General features: G+C 46.1%; 1 protein-coding gene across 1 annotated transcript; it reads left to right on the forward strand.

Annotated features, from left to right (window-relative positions):
- The first annotated feature begins 11216 nt into the window (after window positions 1-11216).
- BHLHE22 (basic helix-loop-helix family member e22) lies at window positions 11217-12290 on the forward strand. The gene has a single exon (XM_007448466.1). It carries the CDS (start codon window positions 11217-11219, stop codon window positions 12288-12290), a length of 1074 nt encoding a protein of 357 aa, XP_007448528.1.
- The last annotated feature ends 5987 nt before the right edge of the window (window positions 12291-18277 follow it).

The raw sequence follows: 18277 nt of genomic DNA on the forward strand, positions 1-18277 counted from the left end.
AAAAAAAAAAAAAAAAAAAAAAACCTGCCATCACTGAATACCACAGCCAGGATCACAGACATTTAAATCAAAAGTCACCTGACTTGGAAAATGTTTAAGTTTTTTCAATAAATTATTTTTTATAATGACTATAAAAGTTATATAGTACACAGAGGCTAGCTGGAGATACATACTTTAGTGTACCTGAATTGCGAGGAATTCTTTCCAAGACATAAAGTTGACAATCAGACATCTGAGTATGACCGGAAAATAGCAGTCCCTGAAAGATTAAAGTGTGAATTTTAGTAACCTCGAAGGCAAAAACCATCGTTCTTCCACTTTTGAACCAGGAAATAGAATGGGCCAATGATGGTACAAACACAGGTAAGGAGATCAAAGGGTAAAGTCATACCCCAAAATCACTTTGTCAAAGCTGAAAGTGAGAATTCTTGCTACACAAAAATCTATACTTGTTCTGCTCCTTAAAAAAGTTTTGTGATCACGCTAAAATAGAAGTTATAAAATGGCTCAATTTACAGAGTAAAACTGAATTATTCCTAATGAAATTCAATAAAGTCACTAATGTTGCAATATAATCATATATAATATATAATAATACATATTATATAGCATATTATATATAATATATTTTATTATCATAAATTTTCTTCAAAACTTTAATTACTAGTAATAAAGGGCAGGTATCTGTGGTTAAGCATTATATCCTACATATCATTATTATTTTTAAATGCATTCTTGATCCAAACAACATGAAAGAAAATGGTTTTAGGTAATAAAATGTGAGAAGCAAAATTACGGAAAGCAAGTGTTTAAAATTAGGAAAATTACTCTTAATACTTTTAAAAAGAGAAGAGAATGAATAATGATGCAAAGAACCTACAGGAAATATTAACACTTTCATTTATTTAATCATTTATTCTTAAGTTTTTTAATTGTAAAAGAAAAAATCTACACACATAACAGACAGTAAATATCTGTCTGTCACCCATAATCTTTATCAAACTATTTAAAATAACTCTTGAAAAACCCTACCATTGACCCTCAAACCTCAGTTCCCAGAGAGAACCAGGAGTAACTGTTCTGTAAACTTCTTTCAAATTTTTTCCTGAATGTGTCCACCCATATACCTTTTTTTTAATAACAAAAATGACCTTGTTAGATTCTACATCTTGCTTTTTCAACTTAATCATGTGTCAGAAATGTCTTTCCAGGTCAGTGTATATAGGTAGATTGACTTCATTTACTTTTTATAACATACTATTTTATAGAATGGAGATACCATCATTTATTTAATAATTTACTTACTAAAGAACATTGTTTCATATTTTTTGCCTTTTCAGAAAACCCTTATACCTGTATCTATAGTACTCTTGCCATTATTTCTATAGGATAGAGTCTTAGGTGTCAGACCCAAAATCACCTTCGCAAAAAGATTGTACTGATTTTCACTTACAACCATTTTCCTCACAGCTCTACATATTATTATTATTTTTAATTTCGCCTATTTAAAAATGTTTTAATTTATATTTTCTTTTGACTAAGGACTCTGAACATCTTTTAATATCTTTTTTTGGACATTTATATTTTTTCTACTTGTTGCCAGATTAAATTATTTTCTTATTTTTCTATTAGATAGCTTCTTATTTGTAGATGCTCTTTGTATATTTATTGTATTTATTTTCTCCTTCTAGTCTGCTATTTGTCTTTTAACTTTGTTTATGGTGAAATTCTTTGCAGAACAGGAATTCTAATTTTTAAATGTGTAGTTAAATGGGTCAACCTTTTTCTGTGTGAGTCTCTGGATTTTTGCCTTGTTTAGGACAGCCTTTCCACCCTTAATCTATAAAATGCATCTCTATAAATAATGTTACCATCACATTACCTTAAATGCATTTCTCAATCCACAAAGAATTGATTTAACTCTGATTCTAGTAAAATAATAAAACAAAATTTAAGTAGAAATTATCTTCAAACGCTTACAGAATAATGAATATTGCCTAGGAGGCAATAAACAGCTGAGGAATAAAAAGAAAAATAATTCGGACAAACCTGATTTCCTTTCTTGAGAAAAATAACTAAATTAGTGGGTAAGGGAAAGCAAGGTGTGTAATAAATTTAGACCTTTGACATACATTGTCTCCATAAATCTTTCATAAAAAATTAATTCAAATTGGCTTTGAAGTGAGCACCCTCAACTGAATTGAAAACTGCCTGATGGACCATAAACAACAGAGATAATAATAGCATTGATGCATCCAGCTGTGGGAAGGAAGAAACAAGTACCATACTAAGACCAGTGATAGATCTGGGTTCACAAAGCTTTTATATTAATGATCTAGATGGAAGAAAGAAAAATGATGCAATCATTAATTTAACAAATGTCACTAAGTTGAAAAGCGTGGTCCACACATTTGGAAGCTTTATAATAGAAGCTTGTGGTAGAGGATAGAAGCACAGGGGGATGTCCAAGTCAGAATTGACTTTGCACCAAATCCACGGCCATTTCTCCATCCATACACCCGTTAGTTCAGTCAGATCACACTATGGTGACCACTTTGTAACTGGCTAGAGGCAAATTCATTCATCCAAGACCGCAGAAAGAGAGCAAGTGCTCCCCAAGCAGGGCGTAGGGATATTCAGGAGAGGGGAGAGCAGTGGAGCAGATGGGCTCTGATGGTGGGAACATAAAAGGTCCAGTACCTATCGCTCTTACTCCCAGGACCCTCCAACATGGCCCCAACAGTGAAAGATGCTCTAAAATCTGCCAGCACCTGAGAGCTGTGATTCTTTTTTTAAGTAAATAAAATCAAACTAATAATGATAATTAAAGGTGATGGAACTGGTTTAGATGAAACAGTCAAAGAAGCATAATAAAGTGCTAACATTCAATTCACATAATATTTTAGTGATTACAAAATGCTTCCACAAGGTCTCCTTGGAGTAACACCCAGGGGTGGTCAGGAAAGGCAGATGAATGGATCCATTTTCCTCTGGAAGCTAAGTAGGATCAAGGAAATTGCCAAAAATTACATAGTTACTCTGCCCGGGATCTGCTATTTCTACTACACCTACTCATATCTTTTAAAGGAATCACAGACAAGTGCAATCAGGTTTGGACATGTGTAAAAATCATAACTCAAAAATTTCTTTTTCTTTTAATTTATTTATTTATTTATGGCCATGCCACGTGGCTTGCGGGATCTTAGTTCCCCGACCAGGGACTGAAAAACTTCTTTTCCTGGTGGCGCAGTGGTTGGGAGTCTGCCTGCCGACGCAGGAGACGCGGGTTCGTTCCCCGGTCCGGGAGCATCCCACATGCCGCAGAGCGGCTGGGCCCATGAGCCATGGCAGCTGAGCCTGCGCGTCCGGAGCCTGTGCTCTGCAACGGCAGAGGCAGCAGCAGTGAGAGGCCCGCGTACCGCAAAAAAAAAAAAAAGAAAAGAAAAGAAAAGCAGACTGCATCTTCATGAGACAAGCACTTTCCACATACACCAAATACCCTAACTGCATCCTTTGTCCTCTATTCTGCATACCAACTTTTCCTCAGCCTTCCTTCTTTCTATCCTTCTTTCCTTTTTCTTCCTTTCTGTCCCCATGACCCTTGTTCTCAAAAACAATGGGAATATGGGAGGTAACTCAGGGGAGTAAGGATATTTAAGTATGTACACATATCACAGAACAACCTTCCTAGGAAAACCTCAACTTCTTATCTGGGAAGGCGATGGCAGATTTTTTTTTTTTTTTCATAAGTACCTAAGGCCTAGGAGACTCTTAAGTCACTTTGAAGATTACCTTTCATCTCTCTCTGCCACATGGTAACATCATCCATTCTCCACACAGGCATTGCAGGACAACAGACAGATATCCTGGTTTGCCTGCCAATGTCACTGTAAGCAAATGATGGCCCCCTTCAGGTAGTCTCAGTGAAACATTTCATCAGAGGAATGTTATTTTTATGTTGAGGCACTCTTGTCATGATGCTTTGCCGCTATTGATTTCCTTTTTTAACATTTGCTTACCACTGTGAAAATATAGCACAAATGTGTGTGTGTGTGTATTTCCAAGTGGACAACTCAAAACAGTACAGTTTTAATCCAAATACATTAACAGGAAAACCAAGTCAAATGTTTCTTAAACGTAAGTTAAAATGATTATGTGCAGCAATACTGCATTGCTAGAATAGATCAAATGACCTCATCGAAGATGTTTGAGAAGGTGTCAAACTTATCCATGTTAAGTTTAAAAATTTCAACTGTGAAAAGCTCTCTAGCTAACCATCTGTTTATCTAGTTCCTCCTATATATAATCAAATTTCTTTCAAACAGGAAGGCTTATATTGACAGAGTAAATGAGTCCAAATATTTGGCTTCACTTTAATTAATCAAATAAAATTAATCTTTCAACTGAAGTGAAGTTTACATTTGTCTGTTTGGTCTACAATATTTTTGAAGGATATTCATAATATTTTGTACACTACAAAAAGCATATCTACTTTTATTTGTATTTCAAGCAGCTGGCCTGGGCATATCATCATAGATGAGAAATGTTCTTAATTGGGGTATCATCTCTATACTGGATTTCAATCTTACAAAAGGGAGCAAAGCTTGCAAAAATACTCATACTTTAGAAATATTTTAATTCACGCAAGTGTTAGGTATCCATGGTTCTATTACGTGCATTAAATTTTCGGAAAAAAATTTAGCTTCAGATGAAATTTCAGGCTCAGAAAGCCTAAATTAGACATTCTGAAAGATTGTGAGATGATAAGACTGTTAAAGAAAGTGAAGGGCTATTGAGAAAAATGGGGCAGATTCTTTACTAATGTTGAATAGCAAAATTCAGTGAGGCACTAGGAGGAAAATTTATGTCTCAACACACCATCAGTTCACAGTAATCTCCTTTCTATCATATATGGTAAGCATCGTCCACAAAAAGTAAACCAAGAGAACTGCTTTTACTGAATAAACACATACTTGAACGAGAAATGTTTTGGTGATTAAAGTATCCGAATAGTAATTCAGCAATTGCTTTTCACTAGTCAATTAATGCCCGAGAACACCGAGTTATTTATAAAGTTACAGTATTTTTTGTGTAAAATAACTAGTTCAGATCCTGATTTAGAAATTAATCTGAGATTTAATTTCTTCCATCAGATTATGTATTTATGATAAATTAAAGAATCATAATTTATCACAAGTCCCTAGAATAATAACTATATCCCAATCTATAAAAACAATGTGTGTGTAAATGTAACACACAAACTTCTATTCACAAATAATTAGCTTCCAGGATTGTGTCTGACAACCTTTAATGATCATAAATTTCCAGCTCATCTTTTGTCATCGCAATCAATTTATCACTAAAACAGTTTTTGAGGCATAAAATAAAGTGTGTCTCTCATATTTGAATATTTCATATTCAGCATTTAAGCATGCTGTTGTCATCCACCGCTACATTCTCCTCATTGCCAAGAGATGGCGCTATGGGTTTTAAATCTCAGAGCTAAAATCCCAAAACAGAACTGAGCCCTTTTTAGTTTGTTTCTTCCTTAATTCGTGGACAGCAGACAAGCCCTAAACGTGTTCACTTTTTTATCCCAACAATTTTTCTTTCTCCAAAAAAAAAAAAAAAAATCGAATGTTTTTCAAGATTCAATAAGATAAGCTTCGAAAGGAGAAACACGTGTAACACAAGTATTATCAGTCCCTAGGGGGTGCGACTGAACGCAGGAGTACGTCCAGGTACGAAGGAGGGAGTGAATTCTTCAGAAACTCTTTTCACAAGTTTTCCTCTATCCGTGCATACTACCCGATCGCTGGGGTCCCAGCAGTGGTAGACGGGCGCCAAATTCTTCTCTCGCTATACGTGCCCCTCCCCTTAAAAGTCGCGGCAATGGGAAGATCCCTCGGGAGCCAGATGAGCCCTTCGCTGCGAGCCCGGGGACACGCCTGCGCGCCCGCGTGGGCCGCGCCGTCTCGCTGAAAAAGCTGCTTGTCTAGGGGCTGAGCGTTTCCCTTCAACGTTTGTTCAAACTTAAACCAACTTGCCGCCAAACAGTCTTGAGGATCAACCTCTTTCCTTTAAAATACACAAAGGGAAAATCTTCCCGAAAGAACTTTATATCAACAGGTTCCTGCTTTTCCAAGGTCGAAGTCCTTGGAATTGCCAAGAACTTCAGATCAACCGTAAGGCTGGGGCCCTTGGCGCACTGCCAGTGATGATCCAGCTCCCAGGGCCCCGGCACCCTCGCTGCCCTCCTCCTCATTAGGCCCGCCAATCCCCAACACACACGTGGACCCATAGCATCTCTCTGCATTGAGCTTTGTGGGACCTAGCCAACAGGGTAAGAAAATATTGATGACTAAACGAGGCCGAAAGGCTTGACTTCACCTTGATGGGCTTGAAGGTCTCCGCCACCAAGTAGATCCTGCGTTCCCAAACACGGCGGGGGCGCAGGATGATGAACCTCAGCTGTGCGGGCTTCAAGCTGACCCAAGATCCACCAGACAGCGTGGGGCGGGAGAGGGGCGGGGGGTAGGCAAATGCAACTTCAAGGTCAACGTGCCTCTGACTGGGACTGGAGAGCGGCCAAGGGTGCTCGGGCCTGGAGCGCTGGGGGCGCGCCCTGCTTGCGCGCGCTGGACGTGGCGGAGGAGGGCTTGGAGCCAGTACTCCTCGGCGGTTTTGTGACAGAAAGTCCCTCTGGGTCGCCGCAGTCCCTGCCTGACGCGACCTCCCAGGCTGGACTCCGCCGCCGCAGGGTATGCGCAGCCCCCAGAGGGTTTCCGTCACTCTCAGGGAATGTGCTTTTCCTGAGCAGCTCCCAAGCGAAAGTTCATGTCATTTAAACCAAACTTTGCTTTTTACTTTTTAGAATGTTCTCAGGTAGATAAATTGAAATGCAGACACACAAGGAAAATTCTCCCTTTCAGAAAACACAGATACTCAAATCCCAGTCTTTTGGGGTTCTCCTAACTTTTAAATCTAGATAAGTAATAAGCTGTTTATCAGGGCTATAAAAATAACAAAGAGGAACTCCTGGCTTTGCTCTTTAATGACGGATTAGATCGTGTTCCGTTCTGATTTTACGTGGGTTCCTATTTCAAATTTCAAGCAAATATTAAGGAAGACGATCACTAAGAAATGTAAGTGACCTAAAAAATTAGTTTGGTCTAAAACGCAATAGCTCTGTAATTTCAATGCGGTGCGGCTTGCTGAGTATTTAAGAATCCTTTCAAAGCCGTAGGTGTGTTCCTTCCTGCTGTAACAAAACTGTATTCATCTTTGCACAACATGCGCGGGCGTCTGTAAATTTGGTACTCAACACTCGGCCAAGAACGCTCCCTATCCTGATATGTGTCTACCAACCAGCCTCAATGCACCAATCAGCCCAGTACCAAGAGCGCCCTGCTGGGTGTCCCTCGATGGCGCCCACCCCACTGTCTGGACCACGGAGTGGCCTGAGCTGCCACACCATGACTGGGCAGAGGAAACAGTCCCCTGCGTTTCCTGTCCCCCAATCGCTTCGGTAACTCACCCGGACCTTCTCTGAAACTGCACAGACTCAGAGGATTTCGCTTCCAATGTTTCATTTCCAGGGGTCATCTGTGGGTCAGAAGTTTTGGCCGCGGGCTAATTTCCCACCCTTTCTTTCCAGGCAACCAGAAATTTTTTATTTTGGCTTTTCCTCTGCTCTCCTTACAACTTGCTAGTTATAGCAGGAACCCAGGCCCTTTCCCCTCTTCTTGGCAGAGCAAAGTTCAAGCGCAGAGCTTTCTGGAGCTCTTAACGGCCAGAGGGTGCTAAGTGAGCAGGTGACGTCAGCCCTTCGCTGGCCCGAAACCAGGCGGCGGGATCCCACTCAAGTGAGGAGAAAGAGCCTAGGCCGTGACTTAGGGCTGGTGACGATTAAACCAGGTAACGAGACACCGGGCAGATGTGTTTTCATTGCCCTGTGAGATAAATGCAGCGTTAAGTGCCTGACAACTTCCCAGAAGCAATCAAGCAAAAGTTTACGAGTGCATAAACCTCAAAGACCATTCCCCGACGGTTGTTATAAGGCCCACATTTAAAGCTCCTATAAATTCTTCGGCACTTTCCCAAATCTAAGTTTCCAGGGACTATTAAGCAGTCACCTCCTCCGAGAAGACTAAGGGGATTTTCTTGAACCGCCAAGGAAAGAGGTTTGGGGCTCCTACTGAGTGAAATAAAGCTGCGCAAAAGTTTGTTCCGGAAGTTTCGATGGCGGAAGCGGGGAGCGGGGGAAGAGGAAGGAGGGCGTGGAAGTGGGGTCCGGGAAGGGCCAGGAGGTGCTCTTCGGGGCTGAGTTATCTGGCAGCGGCGCAGGACCGGAGTCTGTCGGGGGTCGCGGATCTAGCGGCGCCTTGGCCGCTTTCGGCGGTGGCCCCAGCTTGGCCAGTCCGGTCCTGCAGGGCATAGCCCCATGTGGCGCTCGCATCCAAACCTATAGCTCCCACCCGGCCCGGACATGGTAGCTCCTTCACCCTCCTAGTGCCCACCGAGTGGCCGGCAGGAATACAGGCGTCCTGCGGAAAGTGCCAGCGCTCTAGAAAGGGGAGCAGGGAGAATCGAGTCAGACACTGGAAACGTGTCTCCACTCCGCCCAGAGCCACGACGGTGCCAGCCTCGGTCCTCCCCTAAGTGGCCAGAGTTCTTTGGTCAGTTAGTATCAGGCACACACGACTCACCTATGTTTATAGAGAACCTTTGTTTATGATCCCGGTGACAACAAAGCTGCTAATTGAAAAACAGTAACAGGAGCGTGTCGTTAGCTTCCTAAAGCTGGAGGTTAATAGCTGCGCGCGTCGGGGGACGGAGGCGGGAGGGAAGCGGTGAGCGAGGGGCCGCCCCGCACGTCTACGTGCTTTGGGGTCCCCAGGCGAGACACGTGGCCGGCTCGAGCCTTCCAGAGCCGCCGGCCCGGGGCCCAGGCTGGAAAGCGTCCCGCAGCTCGCCTGCTCTTTCTCAATCTTTGGGATCCAGTCAATCCCAAGGCACGAGGGTAACTGATGACTGCGTACAATTTCCGTCCCGGTGAGATTGAATCTCAGGCAATTATTTTGAAAAGATACCGCTGGGCCCCTTTTCCTCAGGTGAAAATGCAGACGTTTCTATGCCGTCCTCACCCCTCCTTTATGAAATAAGGCGCCCAACTGTTCTGATATTACCATTCAAAAACAGGTTCTGTGGCGAACCTCATTTGTGAATCTATTACAGAGATTAATAGATTATTTCTCCTTTTTCAACTAATTCTCAGTGGGGAAATTTAACCATATGGTAAGGAGAGAATTAGAATTTCATCACATTAGAGCAAAATGTAATGAAAAGAGTCCAACACCTGGGGCCAACTCTGAAAGCCACAATTAAAAGGTTTTTAATGAAACCAGAGAAACCAAAAATTTCATAAGCTTCAGTAATTCTGCCACATAAGAGAGATTTACTGGAGGGTTTTGGGAAATATTGTTTTTACTTATGTCATAAGGATGAAAACCAGCTGCTAAATACCATGTGCTCCCAGACATGGGACACAGGAGCTGGAAGACCGCGTGTACCATTTCCCATCCGAAGAGGAGCACTTGTGTTCACACTTCGCCTTCCTCTCCCTCCAAGAACAACCGAGGCGGACCCAGATGTCCCTGAATGGCTTCCTAGCTATGGCGGCTACGTTTCTGGGTAAATAAATACGCACAAATGTCCTCCTTGGTGTGTGAGAGGATCTGACTACCGGTGAAGCTGACTCTTCCGAAACAGCTGGATTTTCATCTTGAGGAAAGTTTGAGCAATCAGTTTCTTCCTGTTTAGGAAATCCTGTGCTTCATGAATCACCATCACTGTAGCCGTTCTTTGGAGACGGCTGCAAAAGCACCCCCCTCCCTTTAAAAAAATCTAATGGGCTGAATACGCAACTCGATCTTCATTTTCTTTCTCTCCTCCTCCACCCCTCCTCTCCCCTCTCCCCCCCCCCCCCCCCGTTTTCTTTTTCTTCCTGAATTGGTTGTTTTCTTTGTGTTCCACTTTCCTGATGATTTTGGTCTGACGTCTTCATTTGAGGAGGCTTTCCTCAAATTCAGTCCGGGTAGGAAATGGGCAGGGAGTGGGTGAGCGGGGGCGGAATAAGGCAGTGTGTTGGAGCGGGGGGGGGGCAGGGGGGGCGATTGCTTTGCTGTCTTACTAGCTAAGAATCTTGGGTGAATTTGGGGCAAGCCAGCGGAGACACCACTTCCCCCCGAAAATCCCATCTCCACATCCAGACCAGTGTCATCCTAGGAACAGGGGTGGAGTATCAGCCTCCCCAGGAAAGGGTCATGTAGCACAAGATGAGACAGTAGTGGCGAGGGAAGGGCAGTGGGGAGGGGGGTGCAGTGGGGGGAGGTGTCTGCTTTACACGGGACTCCCAGGCTTCGCCGCCGATCTACAATTTGCTGAAGGAGCAAAGAACATCCTCGGCTCTAAGTAGGGCTTTTAGTGTGCTCATTGATGAGTGAAAGTCGCCACACATGTCAAGCTAAAGGCAGTTGTTGGGTTACTAACAGGACCCAGCGCCTTGCAAACATATGCGCTAAGCTGTGTATACAGATGGCAGGCAGAATAATGGAGCAGGCGCCTTTTATAAAGCTCTAGCTGCTGCCTGTCTTCAGACCTGGGGAATGAAACTATTCAGACTCGCGGCCAGATAGCGCCTGCGATTGTTTGTTACCGTTTTAATCCTATTAATTAAAACGTTAACCTGATTGGGTAGAAAGCTCTGTCCCAACAGGCGACTCTTCTTCATAATAACCTACTCAGAGATAATGATGTAAAAGACTCCCCCGTCTGTGGCGGCGGCTGGTTGATGGGTCCGGAAATCTCTTGAAGGTGAATCCAAGCAAGATAAACGGTGCGGAGAGGAGGCGCGGGGCTGGGCTCAGAGCGGCGGCGGCGGCGGCGGCGGCGGCTCCACTCCCTCCGCGCCCACCCTCCCACCATGCGGGGCCGCGGCCCATGGTGAGCCCCAGCAGGCAGCACCATCGGCTGGAGACGAAGAAGAAGAAGAAGAGGAGGCGGCGAGCGCGGGGGAAGGCGAAAAAGAAAAAGAAGGGGAGAGGGCTGCCAGCAGCACCGGGACCGACGCGCGCACCAGCCCCAGAGCCCGGCTCGGGCGCGGCTGCGGCGCCGCCCGACTCCCGAGCCCAGGCGGCGGCGGCCGGCGCTGGACCATGGAGCGCGGGCTGCACCTCGGCGCGGCCGCCGCGGGCGAAGACGACCTCTTCCTGCACAAGAGCCTGAGCGCCTCCGCCGCCAAGCGCTTGGAGGCGGCTTTCCGCTCCCCGCCCCCGAGCATGGACCTGTCCCTGGCGCCGCCGCCTCGGGAGCGCCCGGCGTCCTCCTCCTCGTCGCCTCTGGGCTGCTTCGAGCCGGCTGACCCCGAGGGGGCAGGGCTGCTGTTGCCGCCGCCCGGGGGAGGCGGCGGCGGCGGGGTGGGCGTCCCCGGGCTGCTCGTGGGCACCGCCGGCGTTGGGGGCGAACCTAGCCTGAGCAGCCTGCCGGCTGGGGCCGCCCTGTGCCTCAAATACGGCGAGAGCGCCAGCCGGGGCTCGGTGGCCGAGAGCAGCGGCGGCGAGCAGAGCCCCGACGACGACAGCGACGGCCGCTGCGAGCTGGTTCTAAGGGCCGGCGGCGCCGACCCGCGGGCCTCCCCGGGCGCGGGAGGCGGCGGCGTCAAGGCGGCCGAGGGCTGCTCCAACGCCCACCACCACGGCGGCGCCAGCGCCCCCCCGGGGGGCCCGGCCGGCAGCGGCGGCGGGGGCAGTGGCGGCGGGGGCGGCGGCGGCGGCGGCGGCAGCAGCAAGAAATCCAAAGAGCAAAAGGCGCTGCGGCTCAACATCAACGCCCGGGAGCGCCGGCGGATGCACGACCTGAACGACGCGCTGGACGAGCTGCGCGCGGTGATCCCCTACGCGCACAGCCCCTCGGTGCGGAAGCTCTCCAAGATCGCTACGCTGCTGCTCGCCAAGAACTACATCCTCATGCAGGCGCAGGCCCTGGAGGAGATGCGGCGCCTCGTCGCCTACCTCAACCAGGGCCAGGCCATCTCGGCCGCCTCCCTGCCCAGCTCCGCAGCGGCGGCGGCGGCGGCCGCTGCCCTGCACCCGGCGCTCGGCGCCTACGAGCAGGCTGCCGGCTACCCGTTCAGCGCCGGGCTGCCCCCGGCCGCCTCCTGCCCGGAGAAGTGCGCCCTGTTCAATAGCGTCTCCTCCAGCCTCTGCAAACAGTGCACGGAGAAGCCTTAAACAACCCCCCACGCCCGAAAACCATAAGACCGACCCCAAAGCTAGAGGAGAATGCTAAGCTGCTCCCCACCCTCCTTTATTTGGTCCTCTCGTAGTCGTGAAACACTTGCAGAGAAAACAAAGCAGAGGCGAGAACTGCGGAGAACTATCAGAGACAAACGGGACTTCTGGCCTCGACATCCCCAGAATCTCGGTCTTCGGGGTGGGGAGGGAGGGAGGAGGGAGGTGGAGTTGGGAGAGAGTATGGATGTCTTTTTTTCCTCGGAAAAGTGGCAACTTTGGTGGCAGCCTAGACCGCGAGGAAGCAGAGTTTTCCTTTAAGGGTAAAAAATAAGTTGAGAAGTAGGTGTTATTAAGCGTGGAGAGTATTACGTGGCAAAATAGTAATCCTACTAATAATTGTGAATTTGGCCAGTGCTGAGGGGGAGAGGAGTCGTCCGGGGTTGGGTGGCTTGTGGCACGGAATATTCATTCACACAAATCAGAAAGGGCACTTGAAAATAAATTTTGATTCTGAGCCAGGAGAAAAACTTGAAATGTAGATTTATTTAAATGAAGAAAAAAAACAAAAAACAAAAACAGGAAGAGACACGTTGCTATGAAAGACTTGTATTTTTTATTGTCTCTGAACTTTAATCCTGTGAAAATGCTCAAAAGTTTTGGCAAGAGTGATATTAAAAAAAAAAAAAAAAACTGACTGTGGCTGAAAGAATTGCATTTAAAAATATTTATGTGCACCTTGTTACTTTCCACTCTGCAATGATGTATTAACGATTCATGGTATTTATTTGTTATTCTTCAATGACCCTTCCACATCAACAGTATTTATCCTGTGTTAAGGTCATGGGGTCTTATGTGCAGATTTTTTTTAATGCCTCTAAAATTCTGTTTTATAGATTAACTTATATTGTGTGCCAAGTGTTTAAAAGGGTTTATTTGCCAACAAGTATGAAGAAACATATTGATGTATCTGAGCTGCTTAGGTTTATCAAAGGTCACCTGGATATCTTCAGCTGCATTATCCCTGTATTTAAATTGAGCTTTAATAAATTGCTTCAGTCCAAAAATTACAGGAAAGGTGTATTCTTAATTGATGAATGAATTGATCTCTTTTTTTGAAAGGGGACTCCTTTGCATTCTAAAAAGGAAAGACATCACAGCAATAGATCCTATAAGTAAGAACATGCTAAGCAAATATTTTTCCAGGCTGTGCTGTGCATTTTTAAAAGGTCTAATTTAATTGCTTTTAATATATGTATACATATATAAGTTATTTTAACTGTGGAGAATTATTTAAGTTGAAAGACTGGTTTGATTTGCCTATGGTGTGAAATCCTTTGTTATTTTTCTAAAAAATTTTTTAAAGAAATAAAATAAAACTAAGGAAGAGCAAGAAGCTATTTACCCAAAGCGAGCTTTCAGTTTTAGTTTGCATGGCTGTTTGCCTGCCTTTCTATCCTACGAAAATCAAGAAAACCTTTTTTAAAAACGGAGTCCTGCTATTTTCCACTCCTTGCAGATAATACTAATTCAGTTTGTCAGGTTGGATGGTGAGTGGGGAGCTATGATGGATCTATTGGCGGGTTTTGGATGTGTAAAGAATGATATATATATTAAATAGGTCAATCAGACTATGACAGCTATGTACAACCATTTGTATGTGTATCTATGTCAGAGAGAATCTTTATTAAAATATTTTGATCAAACATTTCATTATGCTGTGCTTTGTGGAGGGAGCAATCACCTCTCTTCTGTGTTACTCTTTGCTTGAAAGGTAACAAAAAAGAAAGGAGTTTCAGAGAAGGTGGAACTAAAGTTTTGTCAGGGATACACAATTAGGAGCAGCCCTAGTTCACTTGTTCACTTGTTAAAGGACAGTGGCTGGGCCTGGTCATTGGAGGACTGATAAATGGGGTCAGTGGTGAGACCCAGAGGAGGTCCAGAGCTCCCGTTGGCTGGCATGAACTTTGAAGGCCCTGTTTTCCCTGGAATTCTTCTCCCACTCTGTATGGCATTGTTAACTACCATGCCAGGGCCCATCAGAGAGGGTAAAGTTTCTTAAAGAGTTTTTATCAAAATTTCCACCTCCAACTTCCTAAAAGCCAAGGAAAAGCAATGGATTTGGATTCTCTGAGGATGGATTGTATTGTGGCTTCTTCCCCCTGTTTTTTTTTGTGTGTGACAGAAGAATCGACCAGGTTGAATTATATGCGTAAACAATGCCCATAGAGATTTTTTTTAATGTTCTAGTGTTGCTTGTTAATGAGATTTGTAAGGGAGTATGTTTGGATTGGGTTGGGCGTTGATTCTATTAAAGAATGTCTGTATAGGCTTGTATTTGGACTTTAATAATGCCCTCAAATTTAGAAGGTTTGATTTTTATTGTGGTGGAGGTTAAAGAGACGGTGATGGTGAAGTTATAGTGTTTCCTCTGTAGGCAGTTTGCTAAATGCGTTTTGGTCTGTGTAGCCTCAGCCCATAATGATATCCCTAAATGCCATCAAACTTAGCGGGGGGTGAGGGAGGGTATTTTCTGCTCCACTTGCCATCAAAAAAGATTAATCAGAACCTGTAACTTTTCAGAAAACGTAACAGCAAAGGACCTTGAAGCTGAAGCCCTCCCAGTCTGGGAGTGGGAGTAGAGGGAGGGAAGAGACCAGGGCAGCCCCCAGGCAGGAGGAGACCCGTCTCTCAGCATTTACCAGACAAAGCCTGGGTGCGTCTAATTATGATTATTAAAACAATTTCCATGACGATGTCTAATATTATGTTAATTTGAAAACAACTGTGTATGAAAACTGTCTACTATAATACCTAAATTCATTTAATGAAACACATCGTTAAGGCAATTAAACCTCCTGGATGTGATTAAGAAACATAATTATGACACTGTTCTGCGCCATAATTGGGTGCCTTTAATCAAGGGGTAAAGTGATCAGCAACACAGCCATTAGTTTGTATTGTTCTGGCCCTGCTGTCCATCATTCTGATTAGGAATTAACCACAGCCGCCATCAGTCGAATTGTTTTTTTTTTTTCTTTTTGCATGTTAACATTGTAGGGGACACAATCGCCTCAAGATTCAACTGCTTAATATTTCTCATTATTAAGAAGGCCTCCTTGATGTATTCCCTCTGTAACCTCTGTGCTGTTCAACTAGTATTAGAAATAGTACAAATAACAAATCTTGAACTTCAGGAGAAAAAGGAAAGCTCACCCTCCTTTCACCCTTTAATAACTCAGTCTCCAGCCCTTAGTCCTGAAGGAGACTGGAAATGATTGGGGGTTGGGGAAAGGAGGCCCCAATTTTCAGACAAATTAATTCTCTTTCCAAATCCAGGAGCTGACCAGCGTTGGGTTCTAGGAATAAATGTGGGACATCTAAAAGGGGCAGGGGAGGCCTTTTCGGTGATTTACTTAGGTGGCTTTCCCTGCGCTAACCCCAATGTTTCCAAAGTTTCATTAGCAGCAGCTTTTAGGGAAGGAAACCAATGATTGAAGAGAAAATTCTTCCCACACCCGGCAAAACCCCCGGCCGCTTTCCGGGGCCCCTGGACTCCTGGATTTCAGCCCAGTATGGAAAGTTGGCCCACACACTTGTGGGCCCCAGGATGTCCTTCCAGTGTGCATCATCTACTTCGGGACTGGGTGACTGAACACCAGGGAATCAGCGTGGTCTTGCTGAAGTGCCCTTGGGCCAAAACAGAAATCCTGGCCCCTAAAACTGCGGCGTCTGCCAGAGAACCTCGGTCAGCCCCAGAGCCTTCGTCCACCGCGCTTTGGGGCGTTTCTCCAGGGAGCAGGGGACGAGCCCCGCTGCTCAGGTTTCTTAGGAAACTGACACTGGGCAGAGGAGGCCGAGCGAGGAGCCAGAGTCCCACCTGGGCTTTTATTCCACCGGTTTCCTTCTCTAACTTCTGTCTAATTTCAATTTCCTTCTCTAATTTCGAATTCCCATTTAGGTCTCATCTCCAGCTTGACATGGGGTACCTACAGGAGTGAAGCGCGTTGAGGCTTTTCGTGGACTCCTACAGGACCAGCAAATGATCACCCTCGAAGAGCTCACTAGTTACCCCTCCTCCCTCCCCGTGGTGCCTGTGTGTGTGTGTGTGTGTGTGTGTGTGTGTGTGTGTGCGCGCGCGCGCGCGCGCGCGTGTGCCTGAGCGCGCGCTCAGCAATGCGCTCTCCACTCTCAGTAGCTGGGCATCCCCTCCAAGACCCTGTGTAGAGCTTAAATTCCGCTCCCTCCTATGGCACCCGGCACCCATCCTTCCTGCCAACAGCTCTCTAGGGAGGGCCAAGGCTCCACAGGGTTCCCGTCTCCGCGCTCACGGCCCGGATGCCGAAACCCAACCTTTCTACGCGCCCGGGACCCTGAGATTGCTCCAGCATGAGTGGCATTGACTTTTCCAATGTAATGACTTATGAAAGATATAATCATGTGTTAAATTGAATCCTCCGTTTAACTGTTAATGGTGTGCTCTGGGCACATTTACGTATTAGATGCTATGGTAACTAATTACCACTAGAAAAAAGGATAATACACTTCCCAGACTTTGAAAAATAATGATGAGAGTTCACTTCCCGGCTCGCAGCACACAGTGGCGGCTCTGCCGGGCGGAGCGGCAGAGCGGAGACCCGAACGTGTGCCGGTGGAAGGAGGGAGGTGGTGAATCCTGGTCGGGAGAGGCTCCTTGGTAAAAGCTTTCAGGAAAATGCGATTCAATGGGGAAGTGAGGGATGGGGAGGGCCCACTATACGGTGCTGCCTCTAAACAGAATTAAATTGCAAAACAAACGTCAGAAAGGGAAGTATTCTTTTAATTAAAATGCAGGTCAGGCTGAATTAATCACGTGCCAAGCAACTTTACATCAATTAACATTTTTTGTTGTGTGGGCAAAATACATGAGCCCATCTCCTTCAAGGTCTGCGTTGGCGCTTATAACTTGGATGCCCCTGGATCCGCCAAGCCAATGAGCTGCGGGTTGATTTAAAGATGGCCTTTTACATCAGACATTGGGCACAGTCGAAGGAAACGGGAAGGAAAACCAGGAGACAGCAACTTAAGGGTAAAAACAGTTCTCAGGGTAAGAGTCTTTTCCTCTCCCCGCCGGATCTCTCTGGCTCTTCGAATCGGTTGATGAGTGTTTACAAGAACCAGGGTTCTGTAGACTGTGCAAAATAGCCAGGTGTCTGTTTCGCCCCAGGGCCAGGGCCAGTGTTTGTGCTGGCGACCGGGAGGGCAGGAGGAAGGAGGGGGCAGCTTTTCCCGCAGGCCAGCCTGCCAGCCCAGGGTTGCAGACAGAACGACGTCCACAACACGAGTGCCCACCGCGCTGCTTTGCTCAGGCTGCGCCCCGGGAGGGACTCGGGATCCGCAGCCGCAGAGCACCCCTTCTCCTGGTCCTTCCCCTGCACTGACGTTCTGGGCCCCTTCTGCGGGGCGCAAGGCGCTTCAACCTCTAAGTGCCTAGGGACAGAACGCGAACTTCGGGGTCTTTGCCTCAAACTGTCTTTCGAGGGGAGGCACTAGGATGGGGTTGTCCCCTGACCCCCGTGGCCTGGAGAGTTCACCTGCAGATGACAGGCTTGTAAGAAGCACCCCGCAGCCGAGCCAATCCCGGGAATTCTGTGAAGGCGTCCCAATTTTAAGCCCCAAAGAGCTCATCACTTCCTAGCAAGGCAAAGAAAGTGTGCTCGCTTTCCTTGAGGCTCGATTTTGGTTAAATTCTATCACTTTTTCTAAATGACTCGTCTTAACATAATCCAGGAGACTTGTGGACTATTGCAGAACTATCAGGTCCCCCTGAGTGCGTGTGCATGTGCCTGTGGGACTTTTCTTTCTTTCCTCTCCCTTGTGTCCCCGAATTCCGACGATACAGAAATACAAATTAGAGAGCTCTGGAAGAGAAATTACTGGGCTGGGAAGGTTAGACTGCAAAGGGAAAGAGGGTTTTGCGGATACCAGCCCTCCAGCCCCCCACATCA

The sequence above is a fragment of the Lipotes vexillifer genome, unplaced genomic scaffold (assembly GCF_000442215.2).
Source record: "Lipotes vexillifer unplaced genomic scaffold, Lipotes_vexillifer_v1.1 scaffold815, whole genome shotgun sequence".
Lineage (NCBI taxonomy): Eukaryota > Metazoa > Chordata > Mammalia > Artiodactyla > Lipotidae > Lipotes > Lipotes vexillifer.

Excerpts from the sequence above, each read along its gene's own strand:
- BHLHE22 (XM_007448466.1), top strand. The coding sequence starts at position 11,217 with ATGGAGCGCGGGCTGCACCTCGGCGCGGCCGCCGCGGGCGAAGACGAC.